Raw genomic sequence first — 19,819 nt, forward strand, 5'->3', positions numbered from 1 at the left:
CTCAAAAAAAAAAAAAAAAAAAAAAAATTATTGCAGCTGGTATGTAAATAGTTGTTAGTCTTCTCCTTATCTACCTAACAAACTTAATGGGTAGTTCAGAAGGCAAGGCTTGAATCACATTGCAATTTTTTTTTAACAATTTACAAATTGAAGCTTGTAACATTCAAGACCAAAGATCATGAGACTTATATTTTTCTTTTCCACATTACTATGATGAAAATATTAGTACTTTTTCTCTTCTATTCCTTCTCTTTCCTGTTTTCACTTCCTAAGATCAGTTAGCTATAGCCTTGCATTTGCATTGTCAAAATAGATTATTTTGTGTTCTGTTTTGTAACTATAATTATAATAACTTTCATTTTTCTGCTTTAATTCCTTGTGATTTCTCTGCTTTACAGCTGTTACTCTGGGACTTCACTCCATTCCTGAGTTGTCATCACTGATTTTAGTGTCTTCCTCTGTGCTTTGCCTGTAGGTCAATATTAGAAGTTTTTTTGAAAAGTATGTATACTATTATGACTGTGCAGCTGTTGACTCACTGAAGAGCAAAGCAGTGGACCAGAATTTAATTTCCTTCACTGTGATTCTTTTTTTTTTTTTTTTTTTTTGAGTTGGAGTCTCACTCTGTCACCCAGACTCAAGTGCAGTGGCATGCTCCCAGCCACCGCAACCTCGACCTACTGGGCTCCGGTGATCCTTCCGCTTCAGCCTTCCAAGTAGTTGGAACTACAGGCGCGCGCTACCATGCCTGGCTAATTTTTTGAATTATTGTAGAAATGAGGTCTCGCCAAGTTGCCCAGGCAGGTCTCGAACCCGCGGGCTCAGGCAGTCCACTCACCTCAGCCTCCTAAGGCGCAGGATTACAGGCTGAGCCACTGAGCCCAGCCTGGGTTGTTTCATTTCTACTTATGTATGTATTTGTTTATTTGTTGCTGGTTTTCACGCACATCTGGTGACCCCTGGTTGATGGCATTGATTTCCCCTGCTGTAGTGTTTAGGCCTGTCTCTCTGCTGGGGCCCCTCCTTGATGAAAAGAGTTTGTGAGTACAGCCAATTTGTGAGCAGGACTTCATTTGGGGTGCAAACATCCACACTAGCCACCCTCATCTTTCTCAGGCAGTGCATTCAGCATGTCAAAGAGAAGCATTTCAATGCTTTATTTTCTTCTCTTTCACTCTGTATCATTTTCTCCATTTTCTACTTTCCAGGCATTTGTGGAAACCTTTCATCTTCTTAGGGTCTTCCTTCAAAATTTTCTTTGCTTGTAGATATTTATTCACTTTTCCCCTATACTATCCCTTGAATAGGATCTTGGGGAGGAAGGGAACAAGAATTAAATGTGCCTAACATGCCATCTTAAACAAATAATCCTTTAAAAATTAGTTTTCCAGCTGGGCTCAGTGGCTCAGCCTGTAATCCCAGCACTTTGGGAGGCTGAAGTGAGTGGATTGCCTGAGCCCACGGGTTCAAGACCTGCCTGGGCTACTTGGTGAGACCTCATCTCTACAACAAAATAAAATAAAAATTAGCCGGGCGTGGTAGCACGCGACTGTAGTTTCAGCTACTTGGAAGGCTGAGGCGAAAGGATCGCCGGAGCCCAGTAGGTGGAGGCTGCGGTGGCCTTGAGCGGCCATTGCACTCCAGTCTGGGTGACAGAGTGAGACTCCAACTCAAAAAAAAAAATTAGTTTTCCACATTTCAAAATGAACACTGTAGAAAACTGATAAAATATAAACAATCAAATAAAATATATGATCTGTTCTTCCATCACCCAGAAATAACATTGATAATGCTTTAAAGCATACTCTAGTTCCTTTTCCTATGCATCTATCTAGCTCTTTTTTTACAACAATGGGATACCATATGTTCTGCTTTCTTTTTTTTTTTGAGTTGTAGTCTCACTCTGTCGCCCAGCCTGGAGTGCAGTGGCCGCTCCCGGCCACCGCAGCCTCGCCCTGCTGGGCTCCGGTGATCCTTCCTCCTCAACCTTCCAAGTAGCCGGAATTACAGGCATGCACTACCACGCCCGGCTAGTTTTTTTGATTTATTGTAGAGATGAGGTCTCGCCAAGTTGCCCAGGCGGGTCTCAAACCCACGGGCTCAGGCAATCCACTCACCTCAGCCTCCCAAAGGCGCGGGATTACAGGCTGAGCCACCGAGCCCGGCTTGTTCTCTTTTCTAATATGCCTCTTAAAACTAAACAATAACTTTAAAATATCTCTTCATGTCACAGCATATTCCTAACAATATTCCAAGATCTGGCATTTATTGAGAAATATATGTGCTCTTATTTAACCAAACTGCTACTTTTAGACATTGGGTTGTTTCTCATTTTCACTACTATCAACAAGCTTTTGTAAACATTTGAGCCTAATTCTTTACTCCTACCCTTGACTATTTACTTTGTGTGAAATCCTAGCAGTGGCATTGTGGGGGTGAAGGATATGTGACCTCATTCTTGGGCCAACATCTGTGGTTCTCCTTGACGTAGTCCTGCTTTCACTTTCTGGCCCCAAACTTTCACTTTGCTCCACTTCACTTGAGTCCCTGAAGCTTTGTAGCAGAGACATTAAAAACATCATTTTTGGAGTCAGACCAGGGTTGAATTCGAGCTTTGCCACTTATTAAGTGTGTGAACTTAAGCTGTTTTAATTAACCTCTTGGAATGCTTTTCTAAAAAATGGAGAAATAATTCTACTTTTCTACTGTGGTTGTTATGAGAATTAAAATTAAAAATGCATGTAAAGCACTTAACACAGGCCCTGTCAGGTCGAAACTGTTCCTAAATCATGGTGTGAGACCCATACCTGTCCATTCCTGTCCATAAGCCTATGCAAATCCCTCAGTCAAGGTCACATGGGGATGCACCCCTGCTGTGAAGCTCTCCTGGCCAGGGCAACCCATCATCCTGATTTTTTTTTTTTTTTTTTTGAGTTGGAGTCTCACTTCCTCGCCCAGACTGGAGTGCAATGGCCGCTCCCGGACACTGCAGCCGCGACCTGCTGGGCTCAGGCGATCCCTCGGCCTCAGCCTTCCAAGTAGCTGGAACCACAGGCGCGTGCTACCACGCCTGGCTAATTTTTTATTATTGTAGAGATGAGGTCTCGCCAAGTTGCCCAGGCGGGTCTCGAACCCACGGGCTCAGGCAATCCACTCACCTCAGCCTCCCCAAGCAAGGGATTACAGGCTAAGCCACCGAACCCGGCTATCCTGAGTTGTTAGAGCACGTGTGGGCTGAACCCCTCCTTCGACACTCAGAACACATTGTCTTGTTGTTTTTTGTATGTCTGTGTGTATGGGAAGAAGCAACGTTCCTCTGCTCATCTCCTAGCACTGTGCTGTTGGTCCCTTCACCATCATGGATTGATCCATTTTCACTGGTGTTCTTCAGCAGTAGAGGTGGTGATGAAAAGGTGCTGGTGACCCAATGCTGGTAGCATCTGGATTGTCTTTTGGACTTTATTTAGAGCCCTTTAGTGGTTCAGGAGCTTTGAGGGTAACTCCTGAAACCTCAGAGGAATCAGTGGGCAGCAGAGGCAAGGAAATCTGCCAATCAGAAGGCTGCCAGGCCTTTGCTAGTGCTGAGCCTCTGCAGGACATTGTCCCTGCTGGAAAGGCAGAGCTCAGCAGGCAGCATCAGGACCTTTATGTGGCTTGCAAGACGCCTTCCTCGCCCTGGTTACTTCACACTAGGCAGTAAGACGCTTTTGGAGCTGGAAGGGCTTTCCTCCTGAGCATCACCCAGCCCACAAAGGTCTCTTTCACAGCCCCAGGGATGCCTCCCAGTTGCCAGGGGAGACTGCAAAGCAGCCTGTGTATAGAGCCACCGATGAGAGTACTTGATGTGGGACAGTTTCCAAGGGAGGGTCTGGAGGAGGCAGAGGGGCAGCCCTGGGGAAGGTGATTTGTGAGGTGTGCTGCATCACCCCACCTCTGTCCGGGTGTCTTTCAGGAGTCATGGCCGGCTTCAACATGGGGGGCGACCTCAGGGAGCCTGCTGCCAGCATCCCCCTGGGCTCCCTAGCAGCTGTTGGCATCTCGTAAGTTCCCCTTATGGCAATTGGTACAAGCTGGAGAATGGTAGAAAAAAACCCAGGCAGAGAGGGGATTGCCCCTTTTGTTCTGAAAGTGCCCCGACTGTGACCAACCTATTTCATATTCCGATCCTCCCTTTAACACTCAGTGGGCTGGAAAATTCATGTCTGGTGGGTTCAGACATTGCCCTTTCCTGTGCCCTGCCTGGGAATGCTGCCGAGGACGAGTGTCATGAACGCAGAACACGGGTCGCAGATCAAATTCTTTCTTTCCTTTTTCCCTCAGCGTCCCGCCCCTTTCTCTCCCCTCACCCCCATTTTGAACTCGGGAATTTTTTTAGCCATTACGTTTCCAGGGTCCTTTGGGAGAGCATAAAGATGACGTTTTGCAATCAGACAGATTAGGGTTTGCATCCCAGCTCTGCTGCTGATTGACTGGTGACGTTGGGCAGTGTATGTGAATCCCTGAGCCTCCATTTCCTTTTCAATAAAATGGGGATAATGTGTGCATCACAGACTGTGGAGGAGAGAGTAGAAGGCACAGAGTAGAGGCTCCGAGTCCAGCTCTCCTTCTTCCTCCAGCCTCCCCACTACCTCCCTAGGCTGTCAGGCCTCACACTGTGCCACCCACACTAGCAGTTGAGCAGCCTTGGGTCTGTTTCTGCCCTTTTATTTATTTATTTATTTATTTGAGTTGGAGTCTCACTCTGTTGCCCAGACTGTAGGGCCGTGGCCGCTCCCGGCCACCGCAGCCTCGACCTGCTGGGCTCTGGCGATCCTTCCGCCTCAGCCTTCCAAGTAGCTGGAACTACAGGCGCGCGCTACCACGCCCGGCTAATTTTGGATTCATTGTAGAGATGAGGTTTCGCCAAGTTGCCCAGGCAGGTCTCGAACCCGCGGGCTCAGGTAATCCACTCGCCTCGGCCTCCCAAGATACTGGGATTACAGGCTGAGCCACCGAGCCCGGCCTGTTTCTGCCCTTTTAGAATCTTGTGTTTTTCTCTGTTCTGTGGGAAGACGTTTCTCTGCCCTTCATTGGGTAGGTGTGAAGAGTTGACGAAATCAGAGACATGATAATTATTTGAGAGGTTAAAAGGACTGGTATTATTCCTTTTCTTTTCTTTCTTTTTTTTTTTTTTTTGAGTTGAAGTCTCACTCCTTCACCCAGGCTGGGGTGCAGTGGCACACACACTCACAGTCACCCCAGTGTTAACCTGGGCTCCAGCAATTCTTCCGCCTCAGCCTTCCAAGTAGCCAGAACTACAGATGCGTGCTACCACGCCTGGCTATTTTTATTTTATTGTAGAGAGGAGGTCTCGCCAAGTTCCCCAGGCTGGTCTCGAACCCGCAGGTTCAGGCGGTCCACTCACGTCGGCATCCCAAAGTGCTGGGATTACAGGCTGAGCCACTGATCCCGGCCAGGACTGGTATTATTCTAACCATGATATTTTGCAAATACTAATAGATGTGTTTCACAAACACTGAATTAGCTTTTAGCTTATTGCAGGGGCATGGTGGCTACCAGCCAGGCAGTGGACACCAGGCTGTTTTGTGCAATATAGGACAATAGCATTGGGAAGAAAATGAAGACAACAGAGACAGAGTTGAGTATTGGGAAGGAAAGAAAGAAAAGAGGGTTCTCATATCCTGTCTGGTTTCTGGTCCCTGCTGGGAGATCCTGGGAGGAACTCTTGGCCCATCCTCTCACTGCCCAGATGGGAATGAGGAGAATGTGGGAATCCTGAGACTAGTTCATGGTTACAGGACGTCTTGAGGGCAGAGGCAGGCCACTGCTCTGTCTCTTGGCCTTGTCTTCTTTCTCTATGATCTGTGATCCAAAGACCAGCCGGACTTATAGGCCCGAAAGAATCATCAACAGGTTCTTTTGCCGGGGAAGGATGGGGTATGGACATTGCAGGGCAAATCCTGGCCTGAACGTCCCCACACCCCACACCCTTTGCGTTTTTTCTCCTTTAATATGAGAAAGAGACAAAACGATGATACTTTTTCATTTTTTAAGAAATATGCGGCCGGGCTCAGTGGTTCAGCCTGTAATCCCGCGCCTTGGGAGGCTGAAGTGAGTGGATTGCCTGAGCCCGCGGGTTCGAGACCCGCCTGGGCAACTTGGCGAGACCTCATCTCTATAATAAATCAAATATTAGCCAGGCATGGTAGCGCACGCCTGTGGTGGCCAGGAGTGTGCCGCTGTACTCCAGTCTGGGCGACTGAGTGAGACTCCAACTAAAAAAAAAAACAACAAATATGTGAGAGGAGAAATAGTACAAAAAGTGCTCTCTGATTCTGCAGCAGATTCCCACAGGAGACCAAATGTTGAGTAGGGCGGGGTCAGGAAGGGGCTTCGCGAGGTCAGGGGGCAGCTCTGCTGTTTTGGGTTTTGCAGGTGGTTTCTGTACGTCGTCTTCGTCTTCCTGCTTGGCGCCATCTGCACTCGAGAGGCCCTTCGCTACAACTTCCTGATAGCCGAAAAGGTGAGTCCTCCGTGCCCAGAGAGCTCAGTCTGCAGGGATCATTTGTTTGTTCCCATCAACAAATGGCCACCCCGCTCCCTTTGTAGTCATGCCTGGGAATCCATATCGTCTTAAGCCCAGGACTGAAGGTTGAGGGGAGGGGCCAGAACTGATGGAAAGGTACAGGTTCTGATTAGGGATTCCTAGAAACAGGTAACAATACTCAAAGGGGCACATGAATGCAGGTGACTGATAATAGGGACCTACCTAGCCGGGCTCAGTGGCTCAGGCTCTAATCCCACGCCTGTGGGAGGCTGAGGTGAGTGGACTGCCTGAGCCCGCGGGTTCGAGACCCGCCTGAGCAGGCGAGACTTCATCTCTACAATAAAACAAAAAAATTAGCCGGGCGTGGTAACACGTGCCTGTAGTTCCGGCTACTTGGAAGGCTGAGGTGGAAGGATCGCTGGAGCCCAGTGGGTTGAGGCTGCAGTGGCTGGGAGCCTCCAGTCTGGGCAACAGAGTGAGACTCCAATTCAAAAAAAAAATAGGGACCTACCTCTCTTTATGTTGAAAATCAGGACAGAAACAGAAGCATCTGGCCAACCAGACTTCCAGTTAATCAAGTCCTTCATTTTTACCAGAAGCTTCACCTTTTACCACAAACAGAAAGCTCAGAAAAAGCAAGGAGGAGGAGGCTGATGGACAGAAGGAGGCAGGGAGGCTGAGGCAGAGGGAGGACGCCCCACACCAGCGCCTTGTACCTGAGGACCCTGACCCCTCTAGTTTCCCCAGACACTCAGGTACTCTGGGTTGATTTGCCCTGCAATGTCTTTGTTTCCAGAGCCTGCACCCTGCCAGGAGATTAGCGAATTCCTCACGTTCCACGGCCTCCATTAGGGGGTTGGAGGTCATGTGACATCAAGGACATTTATTTGGCCTCACTAGAACACACATAAATAAGATTTCCAGACATTTTTCTGGAAATCCCCAAAAAGTCCTGCCTTCCCTTTCATTCCTGGAGAAAAAAGGTGGACCTTGAGATTCACATCATTTTTCAGAGAAATGTGTCTGGTTGGGGAGCTTTTCTTACCATTAACTCCTGAGTATTGCTGCTTATGTTTTAGGAGAGAGTACCGTTTTCTCTTGGCATGAGGCTTTGCAAGGCAGCATTGCTTATCTTCATGGCAGGCCTGTGCCTGGGGCAACCTGGTACAAGAAACTCTGAATTTACTTTTAAGAGATAGGTCTGTGCTTGGTTTTCACACAAGAACAGTTTTCTTTCAAGGCATGTAGATGCCCATGTAAAGGTATTTGTTTGCTGGGGTCTTGACCTTAGTATGAAAGCAGGTTTTAAAAAGTGGTACAGGTTAGACAGAGAACTGCTACCCACCTTCCAATATCCAGAGTCTCTGACCCCCCCCCCTCCAAGTTTGCTTTCAGAGAAGGAATCTATATATCCCTCATGTATATCTTTTTTTCTGAGTTTGAGTTTGAGTCTCACTCCATCGCCCAGGCTGGAGTGCAGTGGCACACTCACGGCCATCCCAGCGTTGACCTGCTGGACTCTGGCAATCCTTCCGCCTCAGCCTTTCAAGTAACTGGAACTACAGGCACATGCTACCACGCCCGGCTAATTTTTGATTTATTGTAGAGAACGAGGTCTTGCCAAGTTGTCTGGGCTCGTCTCAAACCAGTGGGCTCAGGCTATGCACTCGCCTCAGCCTTCCAAAGTCTGGGATTATAGGCTGAGCCACTGAGCCTGGCCTCTCATGTATATCTACACACACACTTCCGGCTAGAGTTTCATCTCCCCGGGGCCTTTTCTCTAAATGTGGAATGAAAAGCTTGGCTGCATTAGAGGAACTGAAGACCTTAGGGAGCTGCCAAAGGAAGGATGGTCTGACCAGGGGAACTGCTTGCTGCTGTCTCCAGCCTGCCTGTGGCTGCCTAGCTCTGCTTCTAAAATTTCTAAGGCTGACTCCTTTCTAGTGGATTCCTTCACACAGATCCTTTCAACTGTTAGAGACCCTGATCTGGATGGAATGAGGCAGTTGATCCACTGGGCTGGAGCACCTCTCTTCTCTCCTTCCCCTGCTTTGCGGGGAAAGCTTGGAATGGGTGTGTGGGAGGGCAGATGGCCCTGTATCCAAGGAAGGCCACAGGCGGCAACAGGATAAACACATCTCCAGAGACAGCACAGTGGAGCCTTTGTGGGTGGAAATGCCACACCTGCTAATAGACACAGGAATAGAGGGCAGCCTTCTGTGGAATTCCACCTGTCGCAGACAGTGAGCAGGCAGTCACGTAGCCAGTCAGGGACCCCAGCCACACAAGGCCTGGCAATAGTCTGTGGGACTGTCATCCTGCATGTACTGGGATGAGAGGTGGAGAGTGAGTTTTCAGAGAGGGCAAGAGACTGTTTCATAGAACAGGCGAGTGTAAAACCTTTGAAGAAAAAAGCTACAGCTCTTTGGTTCTCAGTGACAAACAGGGGCTGGTGCAGCAAGTCAGTGGACAGCGATGGAACCAACCGTGACCACTCCAAAGCAGCCGCAGCACCTTGGTGTTCTGGTTCCCACCATCCACCTCCCCAAAGGGGACCGCGTAGGATTTTTCCATCAGAGCTTTGCTGCTTTCCTGCTCGCTGGTGTTCCTCCCTGGGACTGACTGCTGCAGTATCAGGTCATATGCTGGGGCAGTAAGATGTTCTTGCTGACTACCCGGAGGTTGGGAGGTGCAGGTGAGGTGTGGAGTCTCTGACTTGGTCACATGACACAACCTTGCCCCTTTTCCCCATGTGATTTTAATCATCCATCCATCTCCATTTGATGTCTTAGCTGTAGCCTCCGTTCTGAGCCAGGCTGTCTGAGCTTTCTCTGGGCCTTATAGAAGCAAGGCCTCCTCTATGTCTGTGCCCCTCCTATCACCTCAGGATATTGAGACAGGCGGGTCTCCCACATGCTCCCCTTGGCGCTCCTTGCACAAAACTCCTCAACGCCCTTCTCGCTCTTTCTCTGCCAGAACAGTGATCTCCACTGGCTGCAGGCTGCCCTGCATTCCTTTCTACTGATCTGCAGCTGGTCAGTTAATCTGTTTCTTTCTGGGTTTCCTGCAGCTCCTCTGATCTATTTCTAATTATTTGGCTTCTCAACCCACAGTTTCTCTAAGAAGCGTCATTTTGCTTTTTATCCCCACCCCAGAGGTATGTTTTTCTCACTCTCAGGTATAATGTTATGCTTTCTTAAAGATCTTTGTTTTTTTTTTTTTTTTTCTTTTTGAGTTGGAGTCTCACTCTGTCGCCCAGACTGGAGTGCAGTGGCCGCTCCCGGACACCACAGCCTCGCCCTGCTGGGCTCCGACAATCCTTCCGCCTCAGCCTTCCAAGTAGCCGGAACTACAGGCACGCACTACCACGCCTGGCTAATTTTTGATTTATTGTAGAGACGAAGTCTTGCCAAGTTGCCCGGATGGGTCTCGAACCCGCGGGCTCAAGCAATACACTCGCTTCAGCCTCCCAAAGTGCTGGGATTACAGGCTGAGCCACCAAGCCTGGCCTAAAGATCTTGTATGTTGTGACGACTCTAAGATAACCCATGAAAGCATAGTATCTGACACATAGTAGGTGCTAGTTAAATTTTAATTCCTCTCCACACTCCCTATGGGGATACCCTTATAGATGGAGACATTTATTTTAGGAACATTTTCCCACCCCCAAACCACCATGTTTAATTGAATAGGAAAAGCCAAAATGGTCAATCCCAATATTGTTCAGCTATGAAGAAAGGAATTGTGAAAAGAACAGTATTAGTAAGGATGAGAGGTGGGGCGCGGTGGCTCAAGCCTATAGTCCCAGCACTTTGGGAGGCTGAGGCGAGAGGATTGCCTGAGCCCACGGGTTCAAGACCAGCCTGGGCAACATGGTGAGACCTCATCTCTACAATAAATAAAAAAATTAGCTGGGCGTGAGAGCGCTCACCTGTAGTTACGGCAACTTGGAAGGCTGAGGCGGAAGGATCTCCGGAGCCCAGCACGTCAAGGCTGTGGTGGCCGGGAGTGTGCCGCTGCACTCCAGCCTGGGCGACAGGGTGAGACTCCAACTCAAAAAAATAAAAAAAAAAAAAGGATGAGATTAAATAGATGAAATACATGTTTCAAAATAAGCATTTGTACAGTCCAGGAAACAGATATTTATTATGGATCAAAAAGACCAAATACCTTACGAGCCCTGGGGCTTGCTAACTAGTGAAATAAGAGCAAACTAAGAAGGAAGAATACCCCAAACATAGCTTTGTTAAAAATAAGTAAGCTCGGGCAACACTCTTCTGCCTCTCAATAAAACCTGCTTTAAAAAAAAAACCGGCAGTCCAGGCGTCTCAGACAAAATGAACGCTCAAGATGCGTCCATGGAGGCCACTGAGGACAACACTGAACAAACTCTGGATCCATGACAGGAGGAAAGGATGCAGCTTTTTTACAAAGATGCTGAGAAGATTCAGGCTTTGCTGCAAGACTTGATGTGATTCAATGTGAACTGAAGAATTTGCTACATGTCCTAACTGTGGTGAAGGAGAAACAGCAACCACTTAATGCCTTATGTGAAGATTTTGAACAGGGTTTCCACAAGTTGAAGAGGAATGAGCAAGGTTTTTCTGGTGGTGCACAAAAGGAACTTTAAAAATCATGAACTATGATGCAAGAAAACATTCTGTGGGTGACTCAGTGGCAAGAGTTGGCACGTAATCAAATGTTTCTTGACTCCCTGTAACTCTGAAGAAAGAACTCGAATCAAAATTCTAGATACAAGCCCAACATTCGCTACCCTAAACCATGTTACAGTGTTCAAAACAATTCTGGTCTAAAGCAGTACATGTTCTTGTTTGTTTGTTAAATGGAAGACCTCGTTTCTGGAGACTTCAGAATGAGTCCTAAACAGTTATTTGCATAGCAACCATTACACAGGTGTACACTGTCCATTAAGTTCTGGCAATAAAGATGTGTTTATTTGAAGAAAAAAAAAAAACCATAAGTAAGCTTGAATCATTTCTGGATTTAATAGTCATGGTTTCACATATTCAGGAGGAATCTTGAGGCTGGGTCCAGTGGCTCAAATCTGCAATTCCAGTGCTTTGGGAGGCTGAGGCAGGAGGATGATTTGAGCCCAGGGGTTCAAAGCTATGGTAGTGAGCTAGGATTACACCACTGATTTGCAGCCCACGCAGCAGAGTGAGACCTTGTCTCTAAAAAAACAACAATAAAAGAGAGGATCTTTTTTTTTTTTTTTTTTGAGTTGGAGTCTCACTCCGTTGCCCAGACTGGAGTGCAATGGCCGCTCCCGCCCACCGCAGCCTCGACCTGCTGGGCTCCGGCGATCCTTCCACCTCAGCCTTCCAAGTAGCCAAAACTACAGGCGTGCACTACCATGCCCAGCTAATTTTTGATTTATTGTAGAGATGAGGTCTCACCAAGTTGCCCAGGCAGGTCTCGAACCTGCGGGCTCAGGCAATCCACTCACCTCAGCCTCCCAAGGCACGGGATTACAGGCTGAGCCACCAAGCCCGGCAAAGAGGCATCTTGATAGTCCCTGACACAAACTGTATGGAAGATGGGGATGTAACATCATTCTTGGCTGAGTGAGCCTCACTGGCCACTCAGCACCTGTGAGCAGGCCAGCCTGACTTCCTCTGCTCTCCATCATAGACACAACGCTGCCTCTTAGGAAGGGAAGTAGACTTGGTCTCTTTCTGGAAAATGGCTATCAAGTGAGAGGTAAAACTTGACTGAAAATTGAGATGTCCATCAACTTGTGGAATGTGGAGAGTATTAGAAAACTCATGTCTCTGTGGAAATACGATATGGGAGAAAATCAAGGGACATTGCCTTGTTAACGCAATTTGAGGTTATAAGGGCTTCAGGATGAAGCCGGGCTCGGTGGCTCAGCCTGTAATCCCGTGCTTTGGGAGGCGGAGTGAATTGCCTGAGCCGCGGGTTCGAGACCCGCCTGGGCAACTTGGCGAGACCTCATCTCTACAATAAATCAAAAAAATTAGCCAGGCGTGGTAGCACATGCCTGTAGTTCCAGCTACTTGGAAGGCTGAGGTGGAAGGATCGCTGGAGCCCAGCAGGTCGAGGCTGCGGTGGCCGGGAGCGGCCACTGCACTCCAGTCTGAGCGACTGAGTGAGACTCCAACTCAAAAAAAAGGGGGGAGGGCTTCAGGTTGTACTCCTCCGTAACATCAAGGGCCCCCAGAATTAGATGAGGTAGCAAGCCCCTTGGAGATGACTAAATTCCATCCTTTAAGAGAAGAGAGCATCCAGCAAATTGAGTCCTTCGATCACTGAAGCTCAAATTGGGGCCTGGAATAAACTACTAAGAGCAGAGAGATGGAATTAATTCTTTCCATCAGTGGTTACTGAAAAAAAAAAAATGAGGATAGTTCACACCCCATATGGTATTTTGGAAAGAGAGAACTTTTTGGGCTGGCTCAAACAGGTGTATGACAAAAGGGCGTCTTTTCTTTTTTTTTTTTTAAGAACTATTAGTACAGGCTCGGTGGCTCAGCCTGTAATCCCAGCATTTTGGGAGGCCGAGGCAAGTGGGTTTGAGACCAACTCGGCTAACTTGGTGAGACCTTGTTTCTATAAGAAATCAAAAATTAGCCGGGCGTGGTAGCGCGCACCTGTAGTTCCAGTTACTTGAAAGGCTGAGGTGGAAGGATCGCCGGAGCCCAGCAGGTCGAGGCTGCGGAGGCCGGGAGCGGCCACTGCACTCCAGTCTGGGTGACAGAGTGAGACTCCAACTCAAAAAAAAAAGCTATTGACACACATATCTGCTCAAATGATTTTTATTTCCACTTCCACTGGCACACTGAGCAAGTTTTCAGTCCACTATGAATAGAGAAAATGATCAAGTTCTATGAAGACTCGGAGCAAAGCTTCATGGCTGACTGTTGTAACTATAATATCCCACCCTGTGCCTGGCCAGGGCATGCCAGGATTATAACCTGTCCTCAGTAAATATTTCTTGAATGGTTAGATGGACGATAAATAGAAAGTGGATTTAGGCAGGAGAGAGATAGAACAGAGTTTTTATAATTTACCTAGATATGGAAACCAAAATTTTGTATATTTTTCAGAAAATATACCGAATAATAGTTTTATATTAAAAAGTGGCTGGGCTTGGTGGCTCATGCTTGTAATCCAAGTGGATTGGGAGGCTGAGGTAGGAGGATCATTTGAGGCCAGGAGTTTGAAACCAGCTTGGGCAACATAGCTAGACCTTGTCTCCTCAGAAATCCTCAGAAATAAAAAATAATAATAACTAACCGGGCATGGTGGCACACACCTTCATCCCAGTTACCTGGGAGGTTAAGGTGGGTGGACCACTTGAGCCCAGGAGTTGGAAGCTGCAGTGAGCTATGATTGCACCACGACACTCTAGCCTAGGTGATAGAGTGATACAGTGTCTCATAAAATAGAATAGAATAGAATAAAGTAGTGGCAAGCAGATTCTAAACACAATTGACAAGCTGGACATAAGTCGCTGTACCTGGACAATCCCCCGTCTGACCTCAGCCCCAAGGGTTCTTGAGGAATCCCAGGGTGTGTCTGTGGGAAGGCTGGCCAAAGATGGAAGTCACTGTGTCATGTACTCACGATACCAGAGACTCACCAAGTTCCTGAGGTCAGTCTAACACGAGAAGGATGCCAGGCTGAGAAGTCTCATTCCTACTCAGAGAAGATGGACAGGCTTTAAATGAAAAAATGTTTTAAAAATCCAAATATAAATAACCTTTTGGATAAGAAGCAGTAAAATTTCTACAAGGAAATACCATGCCTAACTCTCTCAAAGTGTTTTTTGGAGAGAATGCCATGGATACAACATGTTCTACCAGGAGGGCTTTATAAGCGTCAACTACGTCTGTGTCTTACTCTATGTTAATTAATTCGGAGTTTCTGGAGTGATACTTATGTTTAGCCATAGTGGAGAACTACCAAGTTAAATTTTTTTTTTTTTTTTGAGTTGGAGTCTCACTGTCACCCAGACTGGAGTGCAGTGGCTGCTCCCGGCCACCGCAGCCTCGACCTGCTGGGCTCCAGCGATCCTTCCGCCTCAGCCTTCCAAGTAGCTGGAGCTATAGGCGCGCGCTACCACGCCCGGCTGATTTTTTGATTTATTGTAGAGATGAGGTCTCGCCAAGTTGCCCAGGCGGGTCACGAACCCGTGGGCTCATGCAGGCCACTCACCTCGGCCTCCCAAAGCACAGGATTACAGGCTGAGCCACCGAGCCCGGCCCGAGTCAATTTCTTTTTAAACCAGTCCACATAGGGAACGTGCGCTAGAGAAGACAGAAACAAAGGTTATCAATGAATGACTGCATCTCAGGATGCATCTAGTACTGATAATGGGACCAACTTATCTAACAATTTTGTAAGGCACCTAGGGCATGGATCACAGTAAAGTAGTGAAGCTTCGCTAATTCAGAGGCTGAGCTCTGTTTTCCAGACTCTGCATTAGGTACTACAGGACAGCAGCAAAGGTGCATGATTCAGATCTATGCGTTAGGAGTTCACATGCTGGTGAGATAAGTGGCTCAAGCCTGTAATTCCAGCACTTTGGGAGATTGAAGTGAGAGGATTGCCTGAGCCCATGGGTTCCAGAACAGCCTGGGTAACTTAGTGAAACCTCATCTCTACAATTAAAAAAAAAAAAATAGCTGGGCATGGTAGCATGCCTGTAGTTCCAGCTACTTAGAAGGCTGAGACTGAAGGATCATTGGGATTCAGCAGGTTGACGCTGGGGTGACCGTGAATGTGGCACTGCATTCCAGACTGGGCGATGGAGTGAGACTCCACCTCAAAAGAAAAGAACAAAATGCCATCAGAGCACATGAAGTGATGGGAAGCTCTAGGTGCCATTAGTTTCTTGCAATAATAAAATGGTAAGTGAAGGGAGGGGGCAGGACAAACCCAAGAAACTCATGACATTGAAGATTAACTGGGTGACAGGTGAGACTGAGGATGTGAGTGAGATGATGCAATCAGGGAAAAGTAATCCACATTGAGTTAAAGACCAGGTGGGTTCTGTAGTGGACTTAGTCTTGTCCATCAAGTCCCTGGCCTCCCTGACCATTTGAGGGTTATTCTACCTGTGTATAATCTAGAAGAGAGTGCATGTTCCCCATTTTGTATTATAGAAGCCTAATGGACCAGACCTCTCTTGCCTGTCCCTTTGCAACCCTGGCAGGGCACATGGCCTAGGCCAGGCCATTGCATGTTCCCACTGTAATGAATGAAGCAGCGTTAAGGAGATGTTGAGACTTCCTCTGCAGGACAGCAGGGGTACAGGTAGCATCCTGATCAAGCCGGTCTGTGGAAGAATCTGGGTAGCCTCCAGGCCTGGGTCCTGCCAAGTCTAGTCTTTTAGCCCCCTGATGATTCTGTGAACCCCCAGTTCCCTAAAAATACATTCTTTTTTTTCCGAGTCAGAGTCTCATTGTCACCCAGGCTGAAGTGCAGTGGCACGCTCACGGCCACTGCAGCCTTGACCTGCTGGGCTCAGGTGATCCTTCTGCCTTAACTTTCCAAGTAGCTGGAACTACAGGTGCATACCACCACACCCGGCTGATTTTATTTATGTATTTATTGTAGAGATGAGGTCTCACCAAGTTGCCCAAGCTGGTCTCGAATCCCTGGGGTCAGGTAATCCTCTTGCTTCTGCTTCCCAAAGTGCTGGGATTACAGGCATGATCCACCGTGCCCAGCGCCAGTATATTTAAAAAAAAAAAAAAAAAAGATTTTTCCAATCAAGAATCCTGACTGATGTGGGATTCATCAGTCAGTCAGATTATTCCAGTGATAATTTATGAGCCAGGGAAGAGACTTGTGTTTGAAATCAGCCTCTGGTGGCTTGATGACATGGATCCGATGCATTGCTGAAGCAAAGAAGTAAAAAATGAGGTGAAGAGTGTAAAATGATAAAGCCAAAAATTACCTCTAGCCTATCTGTAATCGTTAGACAGATGGGCACTTGGAGTGCACAGTTCTGGCCACCGTGCCTAAAGTTAAGTGGAATGGAGAGAAAAGACCTCATGTAACCGAGAAAACAGAGATTTCCCTGTGGGTGCAGATGAGGTCTGACTCAGGAGGGTGAGGTGGATTCTTGAGTGACCGCTTGGGACACAGCTGCTTGGCAGACAGCACTGACCTTTCACAAGGTGACACCGAGGAGAACAGCTACGCCTTCTCTTATTCTATCTATTGGTGCCTTGTGGGCCATGCAGGACACAGGTCTCATTCATTCATTTGGCATTTATATTTCTGTGTTGGGCACCAAGAATTCTAGGGCGAACAAGATGGGAGACATGCCTGTGCGAAGCCTCCAGATTAGCGGAGGAGACAGCGTGATAGGGACTATCCTAACATCACATTGAGTTGCTACAGAGCACTGTAGTCAGGGGTGTTGGGGAGGGCTTCATGAAAAAGGTGAGGCTTGTACTGAGTCTTAAGGCCATTTTGGAGTTTAACAGACAATGAGTAGATTAGGGAGTGTGACAGGTACCCAGGTGGTGGTCTGCGATTAGGAGTTCCACCAGGCAGAGAAATAAATCATGTTGGTCAAAGACTCTTGGTGTTCAGGGTGTGGGCCTAACGAGGCCACAGACCATGAAGGGCCTTGTATGTCAGGGAAGTGGGGAGCCTTTGATATGCTTGCAGTTGGGGGCATTGTGATCAGATTTGAGTTTAGAGAGGTCACTCTGGCAGAGGCTTAGGGGACAATTCAGAGAGGGTAGAGCTTAGAGGCAAGAGGTCAATTAGTATTGCAATTGGCCAGTGGCTCTCAAAGTGTGGTCCCCAGACCATCATCTGGGTACCTGTTGGAAATCCAAATTCTTAGGCCCTGCCCCAAACCCACTGAACTAGAAATTCTGAGGATGGGGCCCGGAAATCTGTGTTTTAATCAGCCCTGTAGGTGAGTCTGGCACATACTCAATTTGAGGATTTACTGTGTGGTCCCTATGAGATGTGATGGTGAATTCAACTGAAATCGTGGAATGAAGTGGGGCGAGGCTGGGGATGTGGGAACTATATCCCAGAGACTGAATCTCCAGGACTCAGTGTATGACCAGGTGGGTGCAAGTGGGTGGTGCTGGGGGAGTAGAAAGAACTAGGAGCAGGTCTGGCATTGGATAATAAGTTGCTTTTCTCACATAGGTATCCCTCGTGGGTTTCTTGTTCCTTTTGGGCTTATACATTTCATCCCTGGCCTCCTGTATGGGAGGACTTTACGGAGCCCCCCGGATCCTGCAGTGCATTGCCCAGGAGAAAGTGATCCCTGCACTTGCCTGTCTTGGGCAAGGGGTGAGTGACCCCCACCTTTTATTGAGAAACGTATTGTTGCTAACCTGATTATTGGCCCTTAAGTTGCTTACGTTTTTCTGATTAGAGCCTTTGGCCCATTTCTCTGGGATGGGACAAACAAGAAAAGACAAGGTCATTTCTTTTTTTTTTTTTTTTTTTGAGTTGGATTCTCACTCAGTCACCCAGACTGGAGTGCAGTGGCCGCTACCGGCCACCGCAGCCTTGACCTGCTGGGCTCCGGCGATCCTTCCGCCTCAGCCTTCCGAGTAGCCGGAATTACAGGCATGCACTACCACGCCCAGCTGATTTTTTGATTTATTGTAGAGATGAGGTCTCGCTGCCCAGGCGGGTCTCGAACCCGCAGGCCAGGCAATCCACTCACCTCAGCCTCCCAAAGGCGCGGGATTACAGGCTGAGCCACCGAGCCTGGCTGGCAAGGTCATTTCTTTAGGTCTGTCCTCTGGCAGGCTTAGGTTGGGACCAAAGATGAAAATGTCACAGCTTGGCCAAGTGCGGTGACTCAGCCTGTAATCCCAGCACTTTGGGAGGTCAAGAAGAGAGGATTGCCTGAGCCCAGGGGTTCGAGACCAGCCAGGGAAACTTAGTGAGACCTCATCTGTACAATAAATCACAAAAACTAGTGGTGGTGTGCATCTGTAGTTCCAATGACTTGGAAGGCTGAGGCAGAAGGATCACCTAAGCCCAGCAGGTCAAGACTGCAGTGGCCGTGAGCATGCCACTGCACTCCAGTCTGGGCAACAAGAGTGAGACTCCAACTCAAAAAAAAAAGGAAATGTCACAGCGACCCAGCCCTTTAGCACTGGTCTAGTTAGCCAGTCATAGTAGCATCTAGAACCCTGAGTAATAGAAAAATGCAGTGTCCTGCATTTTATTTTGGTTTTTTTTTTTTTTGAGTTGGAGTCTCACTCTGTCCCCCAGGCTGGAGTGCAGTGGCCGCTCCTGGCCACGTAGCCTCGACCTGCTGGGCTCCGGCGATCCTTCCACCTCAGCCTTCCAAGTAGCTGAAACAATAGGCGCGTGCTACCACGCCCGGCTGATTTTTTATTTATTGTAGAGATGAGGGCTCACCAAGTTGCCCAGGCGGGTCTCGAACCCGTGGGCTCAGGCAATCCACTCACCTCAGCCTCCCAAAGTGCGGGATTACAGGCTGAGCCACCGAGCCTGGCTTGTGTCCTGTATTTTAATAAAAATGAATTTGGGATCCTCCAGGCTTAGTGTAGAAGAAATAATATCCTGGTTAGGAGGGGAGCAGGTCCTTGCAACTCTAACTCTGCCTTAGAGGCTCACCTTCCCCTCAGAGTTGCTGTTTGATGGTGTCCCACACCTCTGGCCTCTGGGATCCTTGCTAACCATCATAAACCAAACCTTAGCTGATATATCAGTATAGCTTGGTTATGTCATGGCTTGAGTGATCAAAAGAGGCCATCCTAAAACCTAGAGGATGATAAAAGAAAAGTAAACACAGAGAATTCCACCTCCAGGTCATGTGGTTTGCAAGCTCATTTTTATCGTGTTGGGATACCACAAAGGTCGTTCACACCCCCTTCCAATTTCCAGCCTCCCTCTGGTTTAGGGCACATGTGATTGTGAATCATCCTTAATTTCTCCCTTTACCTTCCTTTGCTTCTCATCCTCAGTCAGTGTGGGCTGAATAGGAGCAGTGACAATCTCTAGTATATTCTATGTAACATGTGACTTTTATTTTTCTTCCATTTCCTTTATTTTTTCTATTAAGTAATATATGCACAGGTAAAAACCGAAAAGGCTGGTGTACACTGAGAATTTTTGCTCCTGTCATGAATCTTTCTACCTTTTTTCCCACCCCAACAGCATTTGTTTTTTGTTTTTTGGTTTTTTTTTGAGTTGGAGTCTCATGTCGCCCGGCCACTGCAGCCTCGACCTGCTGGGCTCCGGCGATCCTTCCGCCTCAGCCTTCTG

The 19,819-nt window shown here is 47.8% G+C and overlaps 1 protein-coding gene across 1 annotated transcript in view; it reads left to right on the forward strand.

The window, feature by feature from the left end:
- The window catches only part of SLC12A8 (solute carrier family 12 member 8), a 145,016-nt gene that overhangs the window by 90,876 nt on the left and 34,321 nt on the right, over positions 1-19,819 (forward strand). Inside the window, exons 8-10 of the mRNA XM_021706352.1 lie at positions 3,953-4,040; positions 6,436-6,523; positions 17,714-17,860. Of these exons, the coding sequence (XP_021562027.1) occupies positions 3,953-4,040; positions 6,436-6,523; positions 17,714-17,860 (323 nt within the window). The remainder of the gene's footprint in view (positions 1-3,952; positions 4,041-6,435; positions 6,524-17,713; positions 17,861-19,819) is intronic.

Source organism: Carlito syrichta, unplaced genomic scaffold, assembly GCF_000164805.1.
Source record: "Carlito syrichta isolate Samal-C Ts95f unplaced genomic scaffold, Tarsius_syrichta-2.0.1 Scaffold315477, whole genome shotgun sequence".
Lineage (NCBI taxonomy): Eukaryota > Metazoa > Chordata > Mammalia > Primates > Tarsiidae > Carlito > Carlito syrichta.